The sequence below is a fragment of the Micrasema longulum genome, unplaced genomic scaffold, assembly GCF_059751315.1.
Source record: "Micrasema longulum isolate JH-2025_06_02 unplaced genomic scaffold, ASM5975131v1 h1tg000389l, whole genome shotgun sequence".
NCBI classification, from domain to species: domain Eukaryota; kingdom Metazoa; phylum Arthropoda; class Insecta; order Trichoptera; family Brachycentridae; genus Micrasema; species Micrasema longulum.
This window is the reverse complement of record NW_028277590.1, coordinates 870,116-887,663: the sequence shown is the minus strand read 5'-3', so window position 1 is coordinate 887,663 and position 17,548 is coordinate 870,116. Positions and strand designations below refer to the sequence as shown.

Sequence of the window (17,548 nt, the reverse complement as noted above, 5' to 3'; positions counted from 1 at the left end):
TATGGCGAATGTTAAACAATGTGTAAATTGACCACTTACACCAGCCAACGACAGGTCAATTAGCCTTGCAAATGCCTAGATTTCCACATACTTCTTCTTATGTGCCCTATCAGGTGTCCCCGACGTTGGCAATCACTTCTAAAAGGGCCTCTCTGCCTTGATGTGCCCTGAACAACTCTACACGCATCATTTCCAACCGCTCTCTTATATAGCGCAGTCTCAATAGTATTGTCCCTCAATTTTACCAATTAGTATAAGTTAGAGGATTTCAAACTTTTTTCCATGCAGGATGTGACGCAGATAAAAAAATCTTACAGTCCTTTATACATTTAAACAATTCCCTGTTGCAATAAGGAAGTTCAGTGGTTTTTTATTTGTTTATAAAATATTAAACTACACCAAAAAATTATCAGAGCTATGATTTTGTTTTAATTACTTCGCATGTGACATCTTAAAAATTCTTCTCCTTCTTCTTGGTGAGTTCTGCTGATTAGTCAGTAACTCTCTTATTGTTGGTTGATTCGGAAGAACTAGTGACGTCATGCGCAGTAGTTTGTTTTTATCAAAATATTTTCTATTATTTTTTCATACATTTTCCTCAATTTTACCGCACGAAAGAATACATTTTTTATATCCAATTTCCCGTAAGGCTGACTTTCCTCATTAGCTGATTCTCGACACCTCGAATGCCTCCAATCAGTTCATATATTTCACATTCCCCTTAATAATACCTTCATCTCGGCTGAGTGACATTTGTATTAAAAAACATATGAATATTACCGTCATCAGTATCCTGTATCGCCGGTTCCTCTCCCTGTGCTTGCAGATGATAAGCCCTGAGGCGCCCACTGTTTCGAGCCCGAAGGCGGAGGACCAGGAACTCTGGTATACGCGCAGCCGCACTCTCCGCCTGCGCATGCTGCGCCGGTACTGGAACAGGAGGGGCTCCCAGCCCACACACTCGTACACCACGTCTGACAGGGACCCCTGCAAAAATCAAAAATTCCATCTGGGCCCAAATGCAATGGTGTATTCCAACAGAGAACACCAGACTCATGTTGAGAAAAACACATTTATTTATGGCGATCTCACTAAGGATTGAATCTGGAACTCTTCATGCTTGAGTTAAGCATATTAGCCATAACATCACATCAGCAGTTTTTACTAATAAATAATCAACATCAATCAATTAAGCCTTCTAACAAAATATTTATATTTTTAAACTTTATTACGACAAAGTCTTTTAAAATTAGTTTTAAACTTACCCTTAATTGTAATGGCAATCCAGTTTTGTTAATAATCCAATATGGTGCGTGAAGGAACAGTTCACAGCCTTCGGACCTGTCGATCTTCAAATTTAGACCCAGTTGTTTGTTTCCACCGTCTGTGTCACAGTCTGTGGTCATAGTCAGGGTCTTCTCTTCCAGATCATTGTTCAAGTTAAAGCTTCCCGTCCAAGGTAAGCTGAGGTAGTTGACGTCCACAGATACTCGGTGCGATTTGGTCAAGTTCATGTGATAAACATTGCTCTTCTCTCCCGCTTCTATTCTCACTTGGTGGGATATGTGGGGTATTTTCACTTCCACAGCGTAAGGAAGACGATTGTGAATTGTCAGTGGAGGAAGCAACCGAATGAGGAAGTTGGGAATTGTGTGTGACGATTTATTCGTTCGACAACCTGTAAAATAAATCGAAACAATATTTTATAATGTTTTGGTTCAACAAAATATAATAACACGACCTAAATTATCAATTTATTTACTATACAGCACAAGTGCTTTTTATAATATGAACCCGAGTGAACCGACTGACGAAATGGTAACACTTTTGTATTTAATGTTTTAACTGTATAAGTTTTTTGCCTTATTTAAAAAAAACTGTTATGATATTTTTAACAACATGGATGTTTTGTGCATAAAAACCTGGAAAAAAAGGTTTTTTGATTATACCGATTACAGAAATATAATATAAGCGATGAGTTTAATTCACATTTAAAATATCAGGTAGTTCAGTTCACCTGCAATGGGCTCATATATAACAGTAGGAACAGTGTGTTTTATGAAAAAGAGGGGAAAATAATTATACTGTACACAATATTATGTTAATTTGACATAATAAGTATTACTAAGCACAACTCACAGATTAAGAAGAAAAAAAAAGCATTATTTTAAAATAAAACTCACCATCTATTGTTAGTACTCGCAGAGAGAAAGCTGTGGGATCTTTATCATCCTTTGGCATACAGCAAATATTGCTGGCTATGTTAAGGTCCCCAGACAAATCAGGCCACCATAATCCTTGGCTGGTCACATGGTAGTTGCTAAAAAATACAATTAAAATTAAGGAAATATGATATTTTTACAATAATGAAACTTTAAAATAAATAAAAATAATATTTAATTTCAATAGACTTACTCAACATACGTCGGTTGGAGGTATAATTTACAGTGATAAGCTACATATAAGGGGATGCTGTAAGTTTCATCGGGTTCCAAAATGTGAATCCTCATAGTTCCTTCAAATGGATTAGTCTGTTCCCCAATCAATTCAATTTTCAATGATTCAAGATCAGATTTTTTGTAGTACAGTCCAATAGCGTAAGATGTCTCATTTCTTATCTGGAAACAAATAAAATGAACTAAAAATTATGCAGGGGTAAAAATGACATAAAAGTTTGGTGCAACAATTATTTTGTTCATGACTGATTTCATTGCCACCGTGATTATTGCTGAGAAGACTTTTCTGGCACTAGCAGCAAGTAGCGCCATTAAAATATGCATGTGCAACAAGAGGACAGAAATTCACACTTTATCTTTACACACAGACGTCACCGGCATTCATGGACTCATTATACTTATTCTGACTTTTGACATGTCAGTTTTCAAGTATTTGTTGAATTTATCATGCTATGTCTTCTTTAACATTCCCATATTAAATCTTAATAGCCATTCTTTCGCTCTACATGGCCAAATGCGCAACCATGTCTTAATTTTGTCGATGATGCATGTTTCAGCCTTACATTCTGTAAATGTTTTATTTTCTTTATTTTACCTGTAATGGTGAACGCAGCGTGATCTTCCGATTCTTATATTTAGAATCTGTATTTAGCATTACATAATACCGAGTATTGTTCTTACTAGGCTGCAAGGCATGCAGTTTATTGACTGTTCTTTGTGGACAAACTACTGTTAGATCTTCAAAGTCCTTTATTCTAACAACAAGACGTTCATCAGTTACTTTCTTGTACAGCAATGACACGGGATCCAGTGGGAAAGATAGTGATGGACTGAACATCGGCTGTGGTGTGGGAGTTCGCATTTCACAATTAAATCCTCCTTCAAACCTAAAAACAGTAATAGATATTTAAAATTCCATTCAGTATATAATATATTAAGAAGGATTTGGTTATTATAGCAATTCTTATATCAGTTGGAGATAACAGGGAAACAAAATTGAGGTTTTTTGTGTATTTATATTATTAATAATATTATAATACAAATTATTTATTCAGCACGAGAGTAATGCAAGTTAGAATTGAGTAAAAACTGCTGGGTAAGTATATATAAGGCTTGTTTCTGTCAGTTACTATGTTTGCAAAGAGTGAATGTCCTGAATGTATGGTGTTTTTGCAATAGAATCTATTGAGTAAAATAAATAAAATAAATGCAAAGTTTCTTTCTTTGTTCAACATCCACAACGTTGTGTGTCATCGATCTATGGGTAGTACAACTGCATATATATTACTTATTAAGACAAACACTCCATGTCTGGTCTCTAGTTGGTGTTTACAAACAGTCATTGCTTGTGCATCTTCACAAGTCAGGTTTGCATCTTGTTCTGACATGAATAGCTAATGAACTGTCAGCAGTGGGAGTCTAAAACTAGAGAACTCGATGTCTTGTCTCCATAACCAAAGTGTTTTTGGGAATAATTTGCAGTTGTAAAATAACCAACAGAAGCACCTTAGCTTAGTGGCAGTTTTTCCTGGAGGTTCCTGTATTAATTATTATTTCTGTTTCTTGCAAAGTCAAACTACCATACACCCAAAATTTATAAGGTGTTGTGCAGGCGTTATATGCGAGGGGTAATACTTGATTTTACATAGTATACATCTTATATCTAAACACTGATTTCTAGGCAGATTTATCAAAAGATATTAACTACAACAATAGTATTTTAATAAAGTAGTTACGTTTCCCAATCATGATCAGAGGCACTAGAACTGAGATGTTTCCCATCCATACTGTTAGCCGGGCTGCTGGGACAGCTATAGTCCTTATCATAATTTGCAGTTGCTATAACACGATCGTTCCCTACTATGTCCAACTCTGCATGAGAAATTAACTCCACCTTCGATCCAGGACCTAAAAGGAAGAAAATTATCAAAATACAATATGTTTTTTATACTTTATTTGTAAATTATTTTTATCGCTGTTTTGTAGTTGTGATATTATTTATAGAGTTGTATATCTTAATGCAAAAACGCAATGAAACAAAATCGTTGAATATTTATTTCAGTAAAATTAAAAGATGAGGTTGATAAATAGGTAAAAATAATAGTACTATTTTGTTTTATTTGGAAATCAAACAATGATAATAATTATGATATTATAAATTCATTTGAAAAATTCTTAAATATTTTGGAAATTATTTCAAATATTTTTTTTATTCAATTTTTAACAAAATATTGTATATACATAATAAATATAAATAAATTATAATGTAACAAATTAGAAATCATGAAATTTATAAGGTATTTTTAAAATATTTTTTTATTTGTATGTACTATAATTGAACAATCTCATCTATTATAATATGTGAACTTGTAAACACTAAACAATTTCGTTTGTTGTAAAATAATCGCTTACCAATAGCGTTGCTCAAATTTATAGGGTCTTCATAATCAAGAGCCATAACATTATGATAGTCTGTGACTGGGAGGCTTCTCTGTGTAAAGTGGGTGAGGAGGTCATACAATACTTGTAAAGATTGCGATGTCAGTGTTATGTTTAATATATCCCTCGAATCAATCATAATATAAATGGCAGTCTTGTCAGCGACACTCTCAGCGTCCAGTCCGGAGTCAATACTTTCCGCTTTCATGGCGAAATTCAAGTTTGAGGTGGGCTTTTTTTCACCATCTATCATTGATAAGTGCTGGGGGGATCTTTTGAACTTTCCGGAAACTGTTTTAGTAGCTCCTTCATTGTCTGAATTGGGTTCAGATTCAACTCCTGATGGTTCGGCTCCAGAAGATTCATCACTTTCACTGTTTTCACCGTCACTGGAATCCCTAAAGGGTTTTTCATTTGATCAATATCAAAGAAAATTTGAAAATTTAGAAAGAAAATTTTTAAAGTATGTTTTTTTTTGTATGTTGATGTCCATATTTATATTATCATGCATGAATGATTAATTAAATTATTGAATTATTCGTTTATAATAAGTGAACATATAAAGTTAATAAGGTAAAGAAATAAATCAGCTAATCAGCCTGCCCTTAAAAAAAATTCTTTAAATATTTTGTTCAAAAATGAGTTTTTAACTTGAGAGTACACAAATAAACTAAATAAGCAAATAAAAAAATACAAAAATCATTCTCAACTCACACAACTACAAAACATATTTTTGTAAAATGTAAATATATTTATAAAGAGTTCGTACTTAAATATGTATCAAAACCATGCTATAATTTAGATATCTAAAAGCAAACAAATTTATCTGATTTTATAAGCATTTTTTTTATATTTTGGCAAAATTGCATACCTTCAAATGAAATTCTAAATCTAAAACATTTTAGCCACATACCCTGTAAACAAATGTGAAATTGCAGATGCTAATTTTTCCATTGCTCCATCTTCATTTTCAGAATCAGATTCACTTCGGTTGGAAGAAATATAATAATCGTCTCCGTATGCCGCTCCACTGTTATCCGATTCCCCTTTGCTACCAGGCCTGTGCCTGATGAAAGTCATTTCATTCTCTGCATCTTCGTTCTCATCAGCAGAAGTTTCGCTGTCACTATTAGTCTTCTTCTGAAGAGCGGCCTGCCTGAACTTGGTCTTTTCTCCATCCACCTCAGATATCGGTTGATCCTGCTCCATTTTGCTAGAGATTGGATATGACTTAGCCTAAAAAAATATGTTAACTTTTGACAAAGATATTGGGAGCTAAATATTATTTAAATATAAAATGCCCCCCTAAAATTTCCTCCCTAAATGAAGATACTCGTAAAACAAAATCCACAGATATTTGAATCCACAAATTTATAATAACATGATCTTGGAGATGTCGCGAAGCGATTAAAACTGGTCACTGATTATTCAAAGATTTTGTATTATAGTATCATTCTCCTTTTATTTTTTATTCTATAATAAACCGTGTACATCATAAGCAAGTTAAATAATTATTCCCCTTTTAAAATGGCTAAGACATTTGCCTCTCGCACGGGGGTTCTGCATTAAAATCCCAGTGAGTGACCATAATTAGCTTTGCTGATGAAATTGTAATTCTACTCAATGATTACACTTAGAGCGGGTTTATGCGAAGGCTGAACAGGATATGGAAAGAGTAAAATCCTAGCTAGATAATAATTTGCTTAATCTAAATGCTACTAAAATAAAATACTTGAGTTTTAGTGCAAACATTATCGGTCAACCTAAATTGTACCCTGACCGCGCCGTGGCCCAGTTGGTTGGACAGCTGACTGCGAAACTGGCATCACGGGTTTGATTCCCGCTAGTTGCAAGAAAAAAATTCAAGAAAGATTTTTATTCTCAATTGGTCTGGGTGTTGTGGTGTATTTTCCATAAGCTCCTTCCATATCTCCTCTTTCCCACATGCTGACAAGCCTCTAAAAAGAGGCTTAGCGGGTTAATCTTTTAAAAACAAAAAAATGGTGTCTCAAATAAAGAAATTTTACAAATCGAAAAAGTGTATTGCCTTCAAAATCCTTTGTTATATAATTTTACGTTTTTAATATATGTATATTTTTTAGTATAAATTAGTTTTAATCTTTCTTTCATAAATATTATAATATACTAATTGCACAATACTACTAATCACGAAGCACTCGGTAACTATATCCAAAATAGATATATTACATACAAATTAAATGGTCAGTAATCGTTATGTTAAAACATAAAATATGTATTGTTTCGTGACAGCACTATCAAAATAGTTATATTATGTTATGTACCTTTTTAAATTAATTATTTGTTTTCCCTATTGTGAGAATAAAGCTTTACTCTAATAGAATAAACGTCGATTTTCTCAGCTGTGAATCTGAATCAAACAAAACATAAAAGTGGTTTTTCTGAAGCTTGGGTATTCTGCTCTGTAACCACCACTATAATTAGGCCTTTTGGTCTGTAATGGTAATTTTTTTTCTGTAAATATTCAAAGCATCTTACCTGAAACATTTTTACCAGCACCTCCCATGGCCGGTAAACATTCTCCTCGCAGACTATTGGCTCTATCAGTGGTTCCCATGTATCAAATTTCTCATTGTAGTAAGAAGCCTGAAGGTTGAATTCCCATTTCGAGTGCATCTGTTTTGACCAGTCGTGGACAGTTATTTCAAATACCGATTTGGCCATTAATACAGGTATTCTAGATTTGGCTTCCAGCTCGAACATTACTCTGATGCTCGGTATGGCCATGGTGAATGTCTCACTGGGTTTGGCAGATGGGTACGGTGGTTGAGTATAACTGTTTGTTTCATCCGAGTTTATGGAGACATATGGGACTATCTTCTTGGGAGACCACAACTCTTCACTGTCCAACTTTTCGGCTGCTTTAGAGGAGTAATTGAGAAAGTTAAAAGGTTCCTTTTCTTCCGGTACTGTCAAATCAGCAACGATATCTTCCACAATATCTGAAAAATAAGGATACAATAGATTTCAAGTATTTGAGTCATAAAAGGCAATCATGCAATTTTATCAGTACATTTTTAACTTTAAATCCTCAACATCATCGTCCATATTGAGAAGATGAGTATTAGAAATGCATAGATGACTTATTTATTTCACATATATAAAAAGTGCATTTTATTGACATCTAGTGACTTTTATTAGTACTTTTTCACTGCTGGTAAACTACGTCAAAACATGGGACCGGGACACAATGCATGGTTATTATAATCATGTGTTTACCGGCTCCGGGATACAAAAAGCACAAAAAAAGGAGTGAGACCCTGTATGTGTGCGAGCATTACAATGTGGCTCTCCATAAAGGCCAATGTTGGCAAAACTAGCATACAAAAATGACTTATTAAATTATTTTTAAAAATATGAAAAGCTTCAATTGATTTAACCCAGTATTTTCATAATTATGACACTTTTAAGAAACCCTTCACAAAGCATGAAATTCCATAAAAATAAAATAAATTCTATGTGTATTCAGCCGGTCCTCAGAGTGTTAATTAATTTTTCTACCTGTAACTGTGCGGACTGTCGTTTCAGAAATATGCATATCAATAGGAGAAACAGACGCCGTCACTATAATTCCTTCTTCTATATTCTTCAACTGCTTAGCAAATTCAATATCACAGGGGTGTAGCACTAAATACGGCTGTGTGGATTTCAGCTTGCTTTGGAGTTTGGACATAATTTGCAGGCCAGAGAGAGATAGAGTTAAGTTCTCTCGGTAAGCGTGGCGGGAGTAGTCTACCAATACTTCAGTTCGGAATAATAAGGCGTGGCCGGTTGTCTTTGACAAATCAGAGAAAAACATTATTTCTGGTTTGCGGAACTGAACTGATATAGAAAGCCCGTTAGCATCTTCGCTTAGATTAGCCCCTGAAAACATATTTAAAATTGTCATCTAAGAGAAGAATTGTATATTTTTTTAGTTATTAACTAGATATGAATTTTAATTTTCCTTTTTTACCAGTTGAAAAATAGCCACTAGTAGAATCGGCAGAGCTCGGTGGTCTCATTCTGTTATTGACAGCACCAGATTCTTGTTTAATTACAGTAGTATCACCTATATATCCATGGTTGATGACTCCGCCATCCATTGATTTATCACCTAAAGAATTCATCACTCGCATAAATATAATCATTTACAATTGTGATTTGTTTAAAGGATCACTGTAAGAATTTTTAAATGTTTTGTACGCCCTTTACCTGGTAAAGCGTCCAAGATGAACCGTCCCAAATTCATAAAGAATGGTACAGAGAAATTAAGACGGGTTTTTTCAACATGAATGTCAACATTACGATCACCAGCCTGATTTTGTCGGAAAGTTAAATCTACGATTGGAGGAGTAGATACTGAAATGGCAGTTGTATCCATTCTCATTTCTCCGGCATGAGATTGGAACATTCTGAAATAATAAGAACGAACATTTGTTAAATACAAACCGAGCTATATGTAATTTACACATTTTGTTCATAATTTTTCGACTCACTTTTTGATTACTATATTTGGATCAGGTCTTATATCTTCAATGAGTAAACTCTGCAAACTGGCCTTAATATCTAAAGATCTATCTGAAAAGTAGTCCAATTGGAAAGAGGTTTCTCCGGCTGCTAGTTTAGCGAGGCCAGTATTGCAGTCTCTAACAGGTGAACTTAAAACTTCATCAACATCGGTAAATATTTTTAATTCTATACCATCTAATGTAAACCTGGAATTAAATAATTTATCATGAAATATACTTGCATTTTAAAACTTGTATAAATTTATACAGTAAAACATATGTTATATTACCGAAATACGGCTTCTTTTCGCAAGGATTCGGTCTGTGCAAAGAATGCTTGTAGTTTTTTGACTGATGCGTCAGTGTTATTCATTGTTTCTGCGGGAGATCCACTGGTTCCTATACAATGCCCCATTGAACCTTAGAAACAAATAGAATATATTATATTATTTATATTGCAAATTGTCTCAAACTGCAAAAGAATGATAAAGGCTTGGGAAGATAAAGGATTCCTTTGTGTTTTTTGGAAAACTATGAGTCTCTGGTGAATCATAACTACATAAGATTGCATTGAAATACCTAAAAGTGTACATAAAACTACTATTATAGAATAAAGTAACTATAAAGTATACAATGGAAACACCAGATAAATATGTCAATATGTATATTAAATTCATAATAAAATAAGCATGTATGAACATAGTGTCATTATTTTTTTTAATATCTAAGAATTACATCAGTAATCATCAAGTATCTGGCAAAATACAGTTCAATGAACTTATACCATTAATTACATAAAGAGTCATTAATCTAATAAAGTGTCGAATGTTTAATAAGTCTATGTTAATGTTTTAGTGTATATCGGTAAACCAAGTAAACATAATTTTTTAACTTGTGTAAGCACACACATTTGAATGATTTATATGAAAACTTTTTGCTCACATAACATAAGCAAAGTTTATTAAAGATTTGAATGGACTGTAGAAGCTTTTTTCTTACCAACATAACGTCCTTCTGTAAGGTTGTCAGTCCAAACTGCAAGCAAAGTTGATAAGTCTCTCTGGCCCAAGTTGACGTTCACAATCTCCATAGACGCGGAGATATCGTACAGTAATATATCTTTGTGGAAGGTTCCAGTGTTTGAAACTTGTTGTAAAGCGATGATATTGTGATATCCAACTGCACGTTTTATATCAAACCTTAGAGAAACTGGCTCGAGAACAGGTTCCTAAAGAAAACAAACAAATTAATGACATCATAAATGGCTTGTATCTTTCCACAACCTCAGTTTTACGATTTTCTTTCACTTACCTGCACTTCCAATGTTCCAGCGAGAGTCATAACTGCTCGACTTAAGGTAACGGAATCTAGTTTGACCAGCATATTATCAATAACAGGCGTTTTATTGCTTGAAGTGTTCCCAGCTGTGGAACTATTGATTATTTTTTGACTAATTTCTTTGAAGAAATTTTCAACAGTAAAATCACCTGGAAAAAAGTTGACAAATAGATTGAAAATTACACCATATAAATTAACCTAATCTCAATGTCATATTTAATAATAAAAAAATTGTTTATCATCATCTTTATTTCCCTATCCATATCTCGTGGTGCATAGGTCACTGCATTGGAACTCCAATTGCAACGTATCTAGATCTTTATTGTTACATAGAATGTAAAGTGAAAAGTAGTACGTACGCCCAGAAACATTGAAATATTGCAGTATAGAACCACCTTTAAAACCAATATTTCACAGCCACACTGCCAGGAATTGAACCCAGGATCTCGAAAATGGTATCTGGATATTTCTTTGTAACATGAAGGTAAGATAATCATTCTCACATTTCAGGCGGCCAGTCCACGGACTATGAAATATTCTAATGTAAAAACATATTTTTAAATAAATATTTCATGTAAACCATGACGGGATTCAAACCTGAAACCTCTTGCATGGTAGGCAAATACTACACCATGAGACCGACAAAACAATAACTATATTTATTTATTAAAATATAAGTTACAATAATCTTACTTTAGGGAGGGACTTACACTGTTATGTTATAAATATTCAAGCTTCAATAATTGAAAATGTTTATAATCTATTAATTTTTTAGTTGATTTATATATTTTATTTATGTAGAGGTAATTAAAGTTATTTGGAATTGTTTAGTATTGCATTTTGGTAATTTGAATGTATATTGTACCTGTATTGAAGACTATTAAATTAGGAGATGTGGATTTTTGTGGCAGAAGGAAAACTGGTGCATGAACTTCAATAGATATATGGAGTTTAGTTTGCCAACTTTTCATGTTGGACAACTGAGTCTCCATTCCTTTCTCCGCATTTTTAATGGCCTCATTCGTTATACCAGATGGAATAAATGGCTCCAAGAAATGCTGAAACAATTAAATTATAAGTTTGTTCTGCAATAGAAAACATCTTTCAGTTTATTGATACTTCAAAATCAATATGTAAAATAAAACATGATAGTGAAATTTCGTATAACAAAAAAAGACGCAATATGTATACAAAGTAAAACTGATTTTAGTTTAAAATAAAATATTTTATTATATTTATGCTAAATATGCCCCTTAATTTATTTTAAAACAAATTATTACTGATTGTATCTGTCTGCAATACACCCTCACTTTTTAATGATGCACACGCTTACACATACCTGAACACTTAGGTAGTCAGATTTCAGAATGGACCATCCATAATTTTTCAAAAATGTACAGGCGGGCTGAAATACGACCCAATTTCAAGACCACAAACTAAAATATTTTAGTGTTGCTTTTCAATAATAAATTACCATTCTAAAAGAAGCTGTTTTTTTTATCCTGTTCTGTGTATTTACTGAAATATTCATTAAAACTTTTGAAAACTAAAAAACAAACAAAAAATAAAGATGGTCCCTCTGTCACCTGACTACCGACTTACTCTCATACAAATACACCCTCTTACAGATGTTTCTATAAAATAAATACATAAAAATAATTTTTAATTATACAACAGGAAAAATAACATAATTTTTATTCATAAAATCATTTTGTGGATTTTTAAATCCATAAAATGTCCATTATTTTACACAACTTTCAATAATTGTTATTTGGTGGGGAAAGACTCAGAAAACTAATTTTCCCCAGTGATGCGAAACCTGCCGGCTTATATGATAATAGTGAGATATTAGTGGACTCTATTTTTCAAGACTTTGATTAATTAATGCGATGCGTTTTGCAGTGGCTGCAATCGTGGCGTCAATCACACGGGTGTCAATTACTGTTCACAAATTCAACTAGGGAAGGTGGAATAGCCACTAACCTGTTCCTGGCTTTTTTCTCCTTCCTGCAGCACTTTAGTTTGGATTGATCCAGACACTAGACACTATACGCGGCGATCGCGATGGTTGCGTAACACATGAGGTCTTTGGCAGCAATCTTCCAGACAACGCACTAGCCTGAGCGTATGAACACTTATAGCGATGGTTTCAGTTCTAGATTCAGTGGTGGTTGCTTGAGGACTCGATTCAGCGGCGTTTGTCAAAGGACTGAAGGGGGATGGGAGGGCAAGTAGGTGGGTTATGAATTTTTGTGAATTTGCGACAATAACTACCGTTACCATAACCAACACATACGTGTAGCCATTATCAGTACATCAAAAATCAATTATTTTTTTTAGTTCTTATAGTAGCAACTACACTGGCTCAGTATCAGGCATAGAAGAAACATTCACATTCTATCACTTCTTCACAATATTTTAAATAATCCCACTTCGCCTGTTTATCTGAGAGAGCTCATCCAACCTCTTTCACAACGTAACGAGAGAACCCCTTTAATACCCTGTCAAAGCCCTAATTTTCTTGCCTCCTCTTTCTCAGTAGTAGCTGCTCGATTGTAGAATAATCTACCCGCTAATGTTAGAGACTTTATTTACATTTAAGTCAAGATTGAAATGTCACTATCTAAATATTTAAATTGTTCCTTTATCCTTCTTCTTTCCTTCCCATCCCCTCTCCTCTCTTCATCGTATAGTGTTAATTTTTTTTTATATATATTTATTTTTGTTAATCTTTGCTTTTAATTTTTGTATAAAATTATAAGATTCAATATGTCCATGTATTTATAATTTTCTCAAACTGAACGGTTTGGGTAGGTAGGAAGAAATTGCCTTAAGGCAATATGCCCGCCCTTGTATGTATATTTATTATATATGTATATAAAGTGTCAAATAAATAAATAAATATTGTTGGTTTTTTTTTTGTAAATTAAAAAGTAAAAATTGATTTATATTACCTGTAAATCGATTATGGACTTGTACAACAAAACAATGTTTAATCTTCCAACGTATAATTTAAGTGATCCATCTGATTTGACATCATCGCTCTGTACCAAATTATCCATTCCCTTATTTTTGTACACCCTGGGACTATGTCGCACGTACTTAAGCTCTAAAACTTTGTCTTCGTCAACCCATAACATCTAAAAGCAAAAAATATAAATATGTAATGCACGCCAGAATACAATGTTAAATTTCACTATTTTTAAATAGAGTTATTTTTACTTTTGAATATAGCGTCATTTCAGATAGATCGTCAACGGTGAAAGTATTCAGAAATACTTTCAGAATCATTCTTTCATTAGCCTTGAAAACACAATCGCTCTCTAAGCCTCCTAATTTAATGTCCAGTAAATCAATGTCCGAATGAGAGAGCTTTACTCGAAGCTGCGATAATCTGAAATAAATATTTTGAATAATTTAGCATTTTCTTTTATTCGAGAAATCCCGTAAAAGTGAACATTTAACATAACTAATATCAAATACAATTTTTACGGTATAAGACTTTTGGTGGATATATACACTTCACTGGCCCACAGGTACATTCCGGAGTGTCAGATGTATGCTTACAGATAGATTTAACTGATTTTATTAAATGAGTAATTTATTCTAGAAATAAAAGATGAGTAATGTTAAATCTACAAATTTTTGCGACATCTTCGAGACTGGGATGACGCGAAAGCGATGAAACCAGTCACTGGTTATTCCAAATAAGTAAATTGAAGTGTCACTCAACTTATATTGATATAATAAATTACAATGAACTTCCACCAAGAATATTCACAAACAAACTCGAATGTTTTAAAAACATTTTTGATGTATTTACAAGTCTTACACATCAGGTGCTAGTCCAGGAACAATAAAATATTGCAGTTCAAAAGACATTTAAAATCAATATTTCACATTCACCCTGCCAGGAATCAAAACCCGGACTTCAAAAATGGTAGGCGAATGCGTCAACCGCTATTCAATGAGGCGGACATATCTCTACTCAATTTCAGAGAGTGACCACCGAGTCGACAAAACTCATCCAGGGTTCTAGTTCTGTTTCACACACAGAACTGTATTATATCATCAATCGAGTTATTTATAAATGAGATGTTTACCTTTAATACTTTTTTTTTTCATTTGTGGCTTCTATCAATTTTAAGCCAAAGATTACAGTGTGAATTAAAATTTCATTGAATTATTTGGTAAATACTTGAAAAAGTATCAAAGTATGGTGGAAAAATACCTATCTACATAAAAATCATTACATTTATTGTAATTTACTGGTAAAATAGGTGAGTGGGTGAGAGGGTACCTGAAGGAATAGCTGAATTTGGTAGCACCTGGTGGAATTGGTGCCTCTTTGTCGGGACCATCGAGCATATTCATTATTGTTTGTGCATGAGGATTGATCATTTTCTTTATCTGTGCTGAGTCTGTTGACTGCACTCTACAATAAAAAATATCATTAATAATATTGATCACTTAGTCACCATAATATGTCATAGAAACAATGATATTATTTATTTGACAATAGGGAAATACCATGTTTTTTAAAACATTTTTAAAGTAATAAAGGTCTATGAAATACTGTCCAGTAAAAAAATTATTTTTTGGATAATTATAAGTAGCATAAAAAATACTTTTAAATTTGTAATTTTCAATTCCAGCAAAAACGGTAATTCCATTGGCCATGCCCCTATTACGTCACGATTCATGTTTATTTGTTCCTGCCATTGAAATTTGTGTAGAACAATTTCATGAATCTTGACGTCACAACAACCAAGGCCAAACACGTCGCGTTTTTCTACTATATGTACAGAAAAATATGTCATATTCAGCAAGTAAATTGCCCTATTAACGAGTGAATTCAGACTAACATTAATATGGCTTCTGGGTACGCAAAACAGTTCATGAGATCTCACTTAAGTATAGTTATTGGGAACGTACAAACTGATCTCTTTCAGTATATTTGGATTATACATACTTCCAGAAATCAGCTTATAGAAATGTTTCCCAAGAAAAATTTGACTATGAGATTTGAGGGTGTTGAAATTCAGTGGTCTTATTCTATAATTAATTTGTTTCGTATCGTATGAGAGGAAACGAGAGTGAAATATGATTTTGAATGCGTTAGAGTAAAATAGATATATGATGAACTAACGAATTTACGAAACAAAATTGTGATAGAATAAGCCTGCAGTATCCCTGTTATAAATGATGATGGGATACAAGAATGGATATTAAAGAAAATAAATTTAGATGTAAGTTTTTCAAAAATCGCTTTTAAACCTTCTCTATTTCAAGGATGTGATTTGATTCAGAAGGGTCCAAAATTATGGAACAGTATTCTAGTATGCTGCGGACTAGTGTATCATATAATGTGCGAATTGCAGTAGTATTATTAAAACATGTATCTAGAGTTTCGAAGTACAAATCCAAGCATCTGACTAGATTTATCGACAACACTAGTAATATGGGACATAAATATACATATAAATATATCATGTTCATCTTGCTGGGAACCGGGAACCGGGAACCAAGAGCTTATTAGTAAACATGCTAACCATAATATCATATTGTTCAAGAATTAAGAGGGATTAAAATAATAATTTAAATGGTTTATTACTTCTGAAGAATGTATCCCATGTATTTGATCAGTGTTTGCCACGCTTCTTGATGTAAAACTAGGGACAAATTTCCAATATCAGCCACTAGAGACTGCTCGACACTGTGGAAATGGGACTTAAAGTCCGGACAGTCAGCTCGCACCTGAGAAAAAACTTGTCTTTAAATTCATCCCATAGTAAAAAAATTCTAGTCAAATATTATATTAAATGAATATAAACGCAGACAAAAAGCAGTACACGAGATATAGGTGCATCAGCAAAGGCTGACTGCCTATAACGAATAATAATAATAAAATATACTAGTATTATTATAAGGATTGTACATAAGGGTTTTATCATGGTTTTTTTTCGATTCTTCAATAAAAAATAAATTGCGAAGTTACTGGTATTATTATTTTTTCTGTGCAAAGTTGGATAAATTTTCTACAAGGGTTTAAAATATGCATAACTTGAAATGCTGAAAATGAGATGCTTTCCACCCTATGCAAAAAATGGAATGTATGACATTGCTTTCTCGCCATAATATGCTTGAGTTGTATGCAATGTTTGTTAGAACTTGGTGGAGATGATGTTAAGGTGGTGCAATGCCAACGGTGAGCCGTTTTAAATGTGCTTGTTTTTAAACTAAAAATTATGAATGTGTATTATACATTGAAAGTTATGTCATTAAAATTGCAAAAATCCGCTCTAAATGATTTATAAATTTTATTCTAGATTTGTGAAAATACCATATTACACGGAAGTTTTACAATCTACAGCGGAATAAACTATCCATTATCTGTACATACCTTTCGATAGAGCACATTCACGATTTCTTCAGAAGCATCAGTTGTGATGAGTTCAAGGTATTCTCCGGAAGCACCCTGGTGTAATTTATCAGAAAGCATCAGGGACTGGAGACTTATTTGCAGGGCTGGACCATACTTCATCAAAGCCATATCCACACATACCTGAAACAGTTTATTTTTATTCAACGAGGGTGTTAAATGCAAAAAGCCACTGTCCATGACTACTGTTTTTACAAAGACCAACAAAACCAGTAGCCAAATGACTATTTCTTTTGAGTTCAATGTGCACCTTCAACTTAGAATTAATAGTCTTTTCACTATCTGTTATACCACGCACAAGTTGCACATTGAACTTAAAAGAAAGATGTAATCTTTTTGTTGCT

General features: G+C 33.2%; 1 protein-coding gene across 1 annotated transcript in view; it reads right to left on the bottom strand.

The window, feature by feature from the left end:
• LOC148281973 (intermembrane lipid transfer protein VPS13A-like) overlaps positions 1-17,548 on the bottom strand; it is a 71,729-nt gene that overhangs the window by 22,731 nt on the left and 31,450 nt on the right. The window contains exons 16-37 of the mRNA XM_088225838.1: positions 17,166-17,327; positions 16,377-16,519; positions 15,063-15,197; positions 13,985-14,156; positions 13,717-13,902; positions 11,628-11,820; positions 10,736-10,911; positions 10,424-10,652; positions 9,715-9,844; positions 9,413-9,631; positions 9,129-9,328; positions 8,890-9,030; positions 8,436-8,798; positions 7,413-7,876; positions 5,809-6,131; positions 4,869-5,293; positions 4,193-4,364; positions 3,052-3,343; positions 2,416-2,618; positions 2,184-2,320; positions 1,266-1,678; positions 781-987 (exon numbers count right to left, since the gene is read on the bottom strand). Coding sequence (XP_088081964.1) covers positions 781-987; positions 1,266-1,678; positions 2,184-2,320; positions 2,416-2,618; positions 3,052-3,343; positions 4,193-4,364; positions 4,869-5,293; positions 5,809-6,131; positions 7,413-7,876; positions 8,436-8,798; positions 8,890-9,030; positions 9,129-9,328; positions 9,413-9,631; positions 9,715-9,844; positions 10,424-10,652; positions 10,736-10,911; positions 11,628-11,820; positions 13,717-13,902; positions 13,985-14,156; positions 15,063-15,197; positions 16,377-16,519; positions 17,166-17,327 — 5,085 coding nt within the window. The remainder of the gene's footprint in view (positions 1-780; positions 988-1,265; positions 1,679-2,183; positions 2,321-2,415; positions 2,619-3,051; positions 3,344-4,192; positions 4,365-4,868; positions 5,294-5,808; positions 6,132-7,412; positions 7,877-8,435; positions 8,799-8,889; positions 9,031-9,128; positions 9,329-9,412; positions 9,632-9,714; positions 9,845-10,423; positions 10,653-10,735; positions 10,912-11,627; positions 11,821-13,716; positions 13,903-13,984; positions 14,157-15,062; positions 15,198-16,376; positions 16,520-17,165; positions 17,328-17,548) is intronic.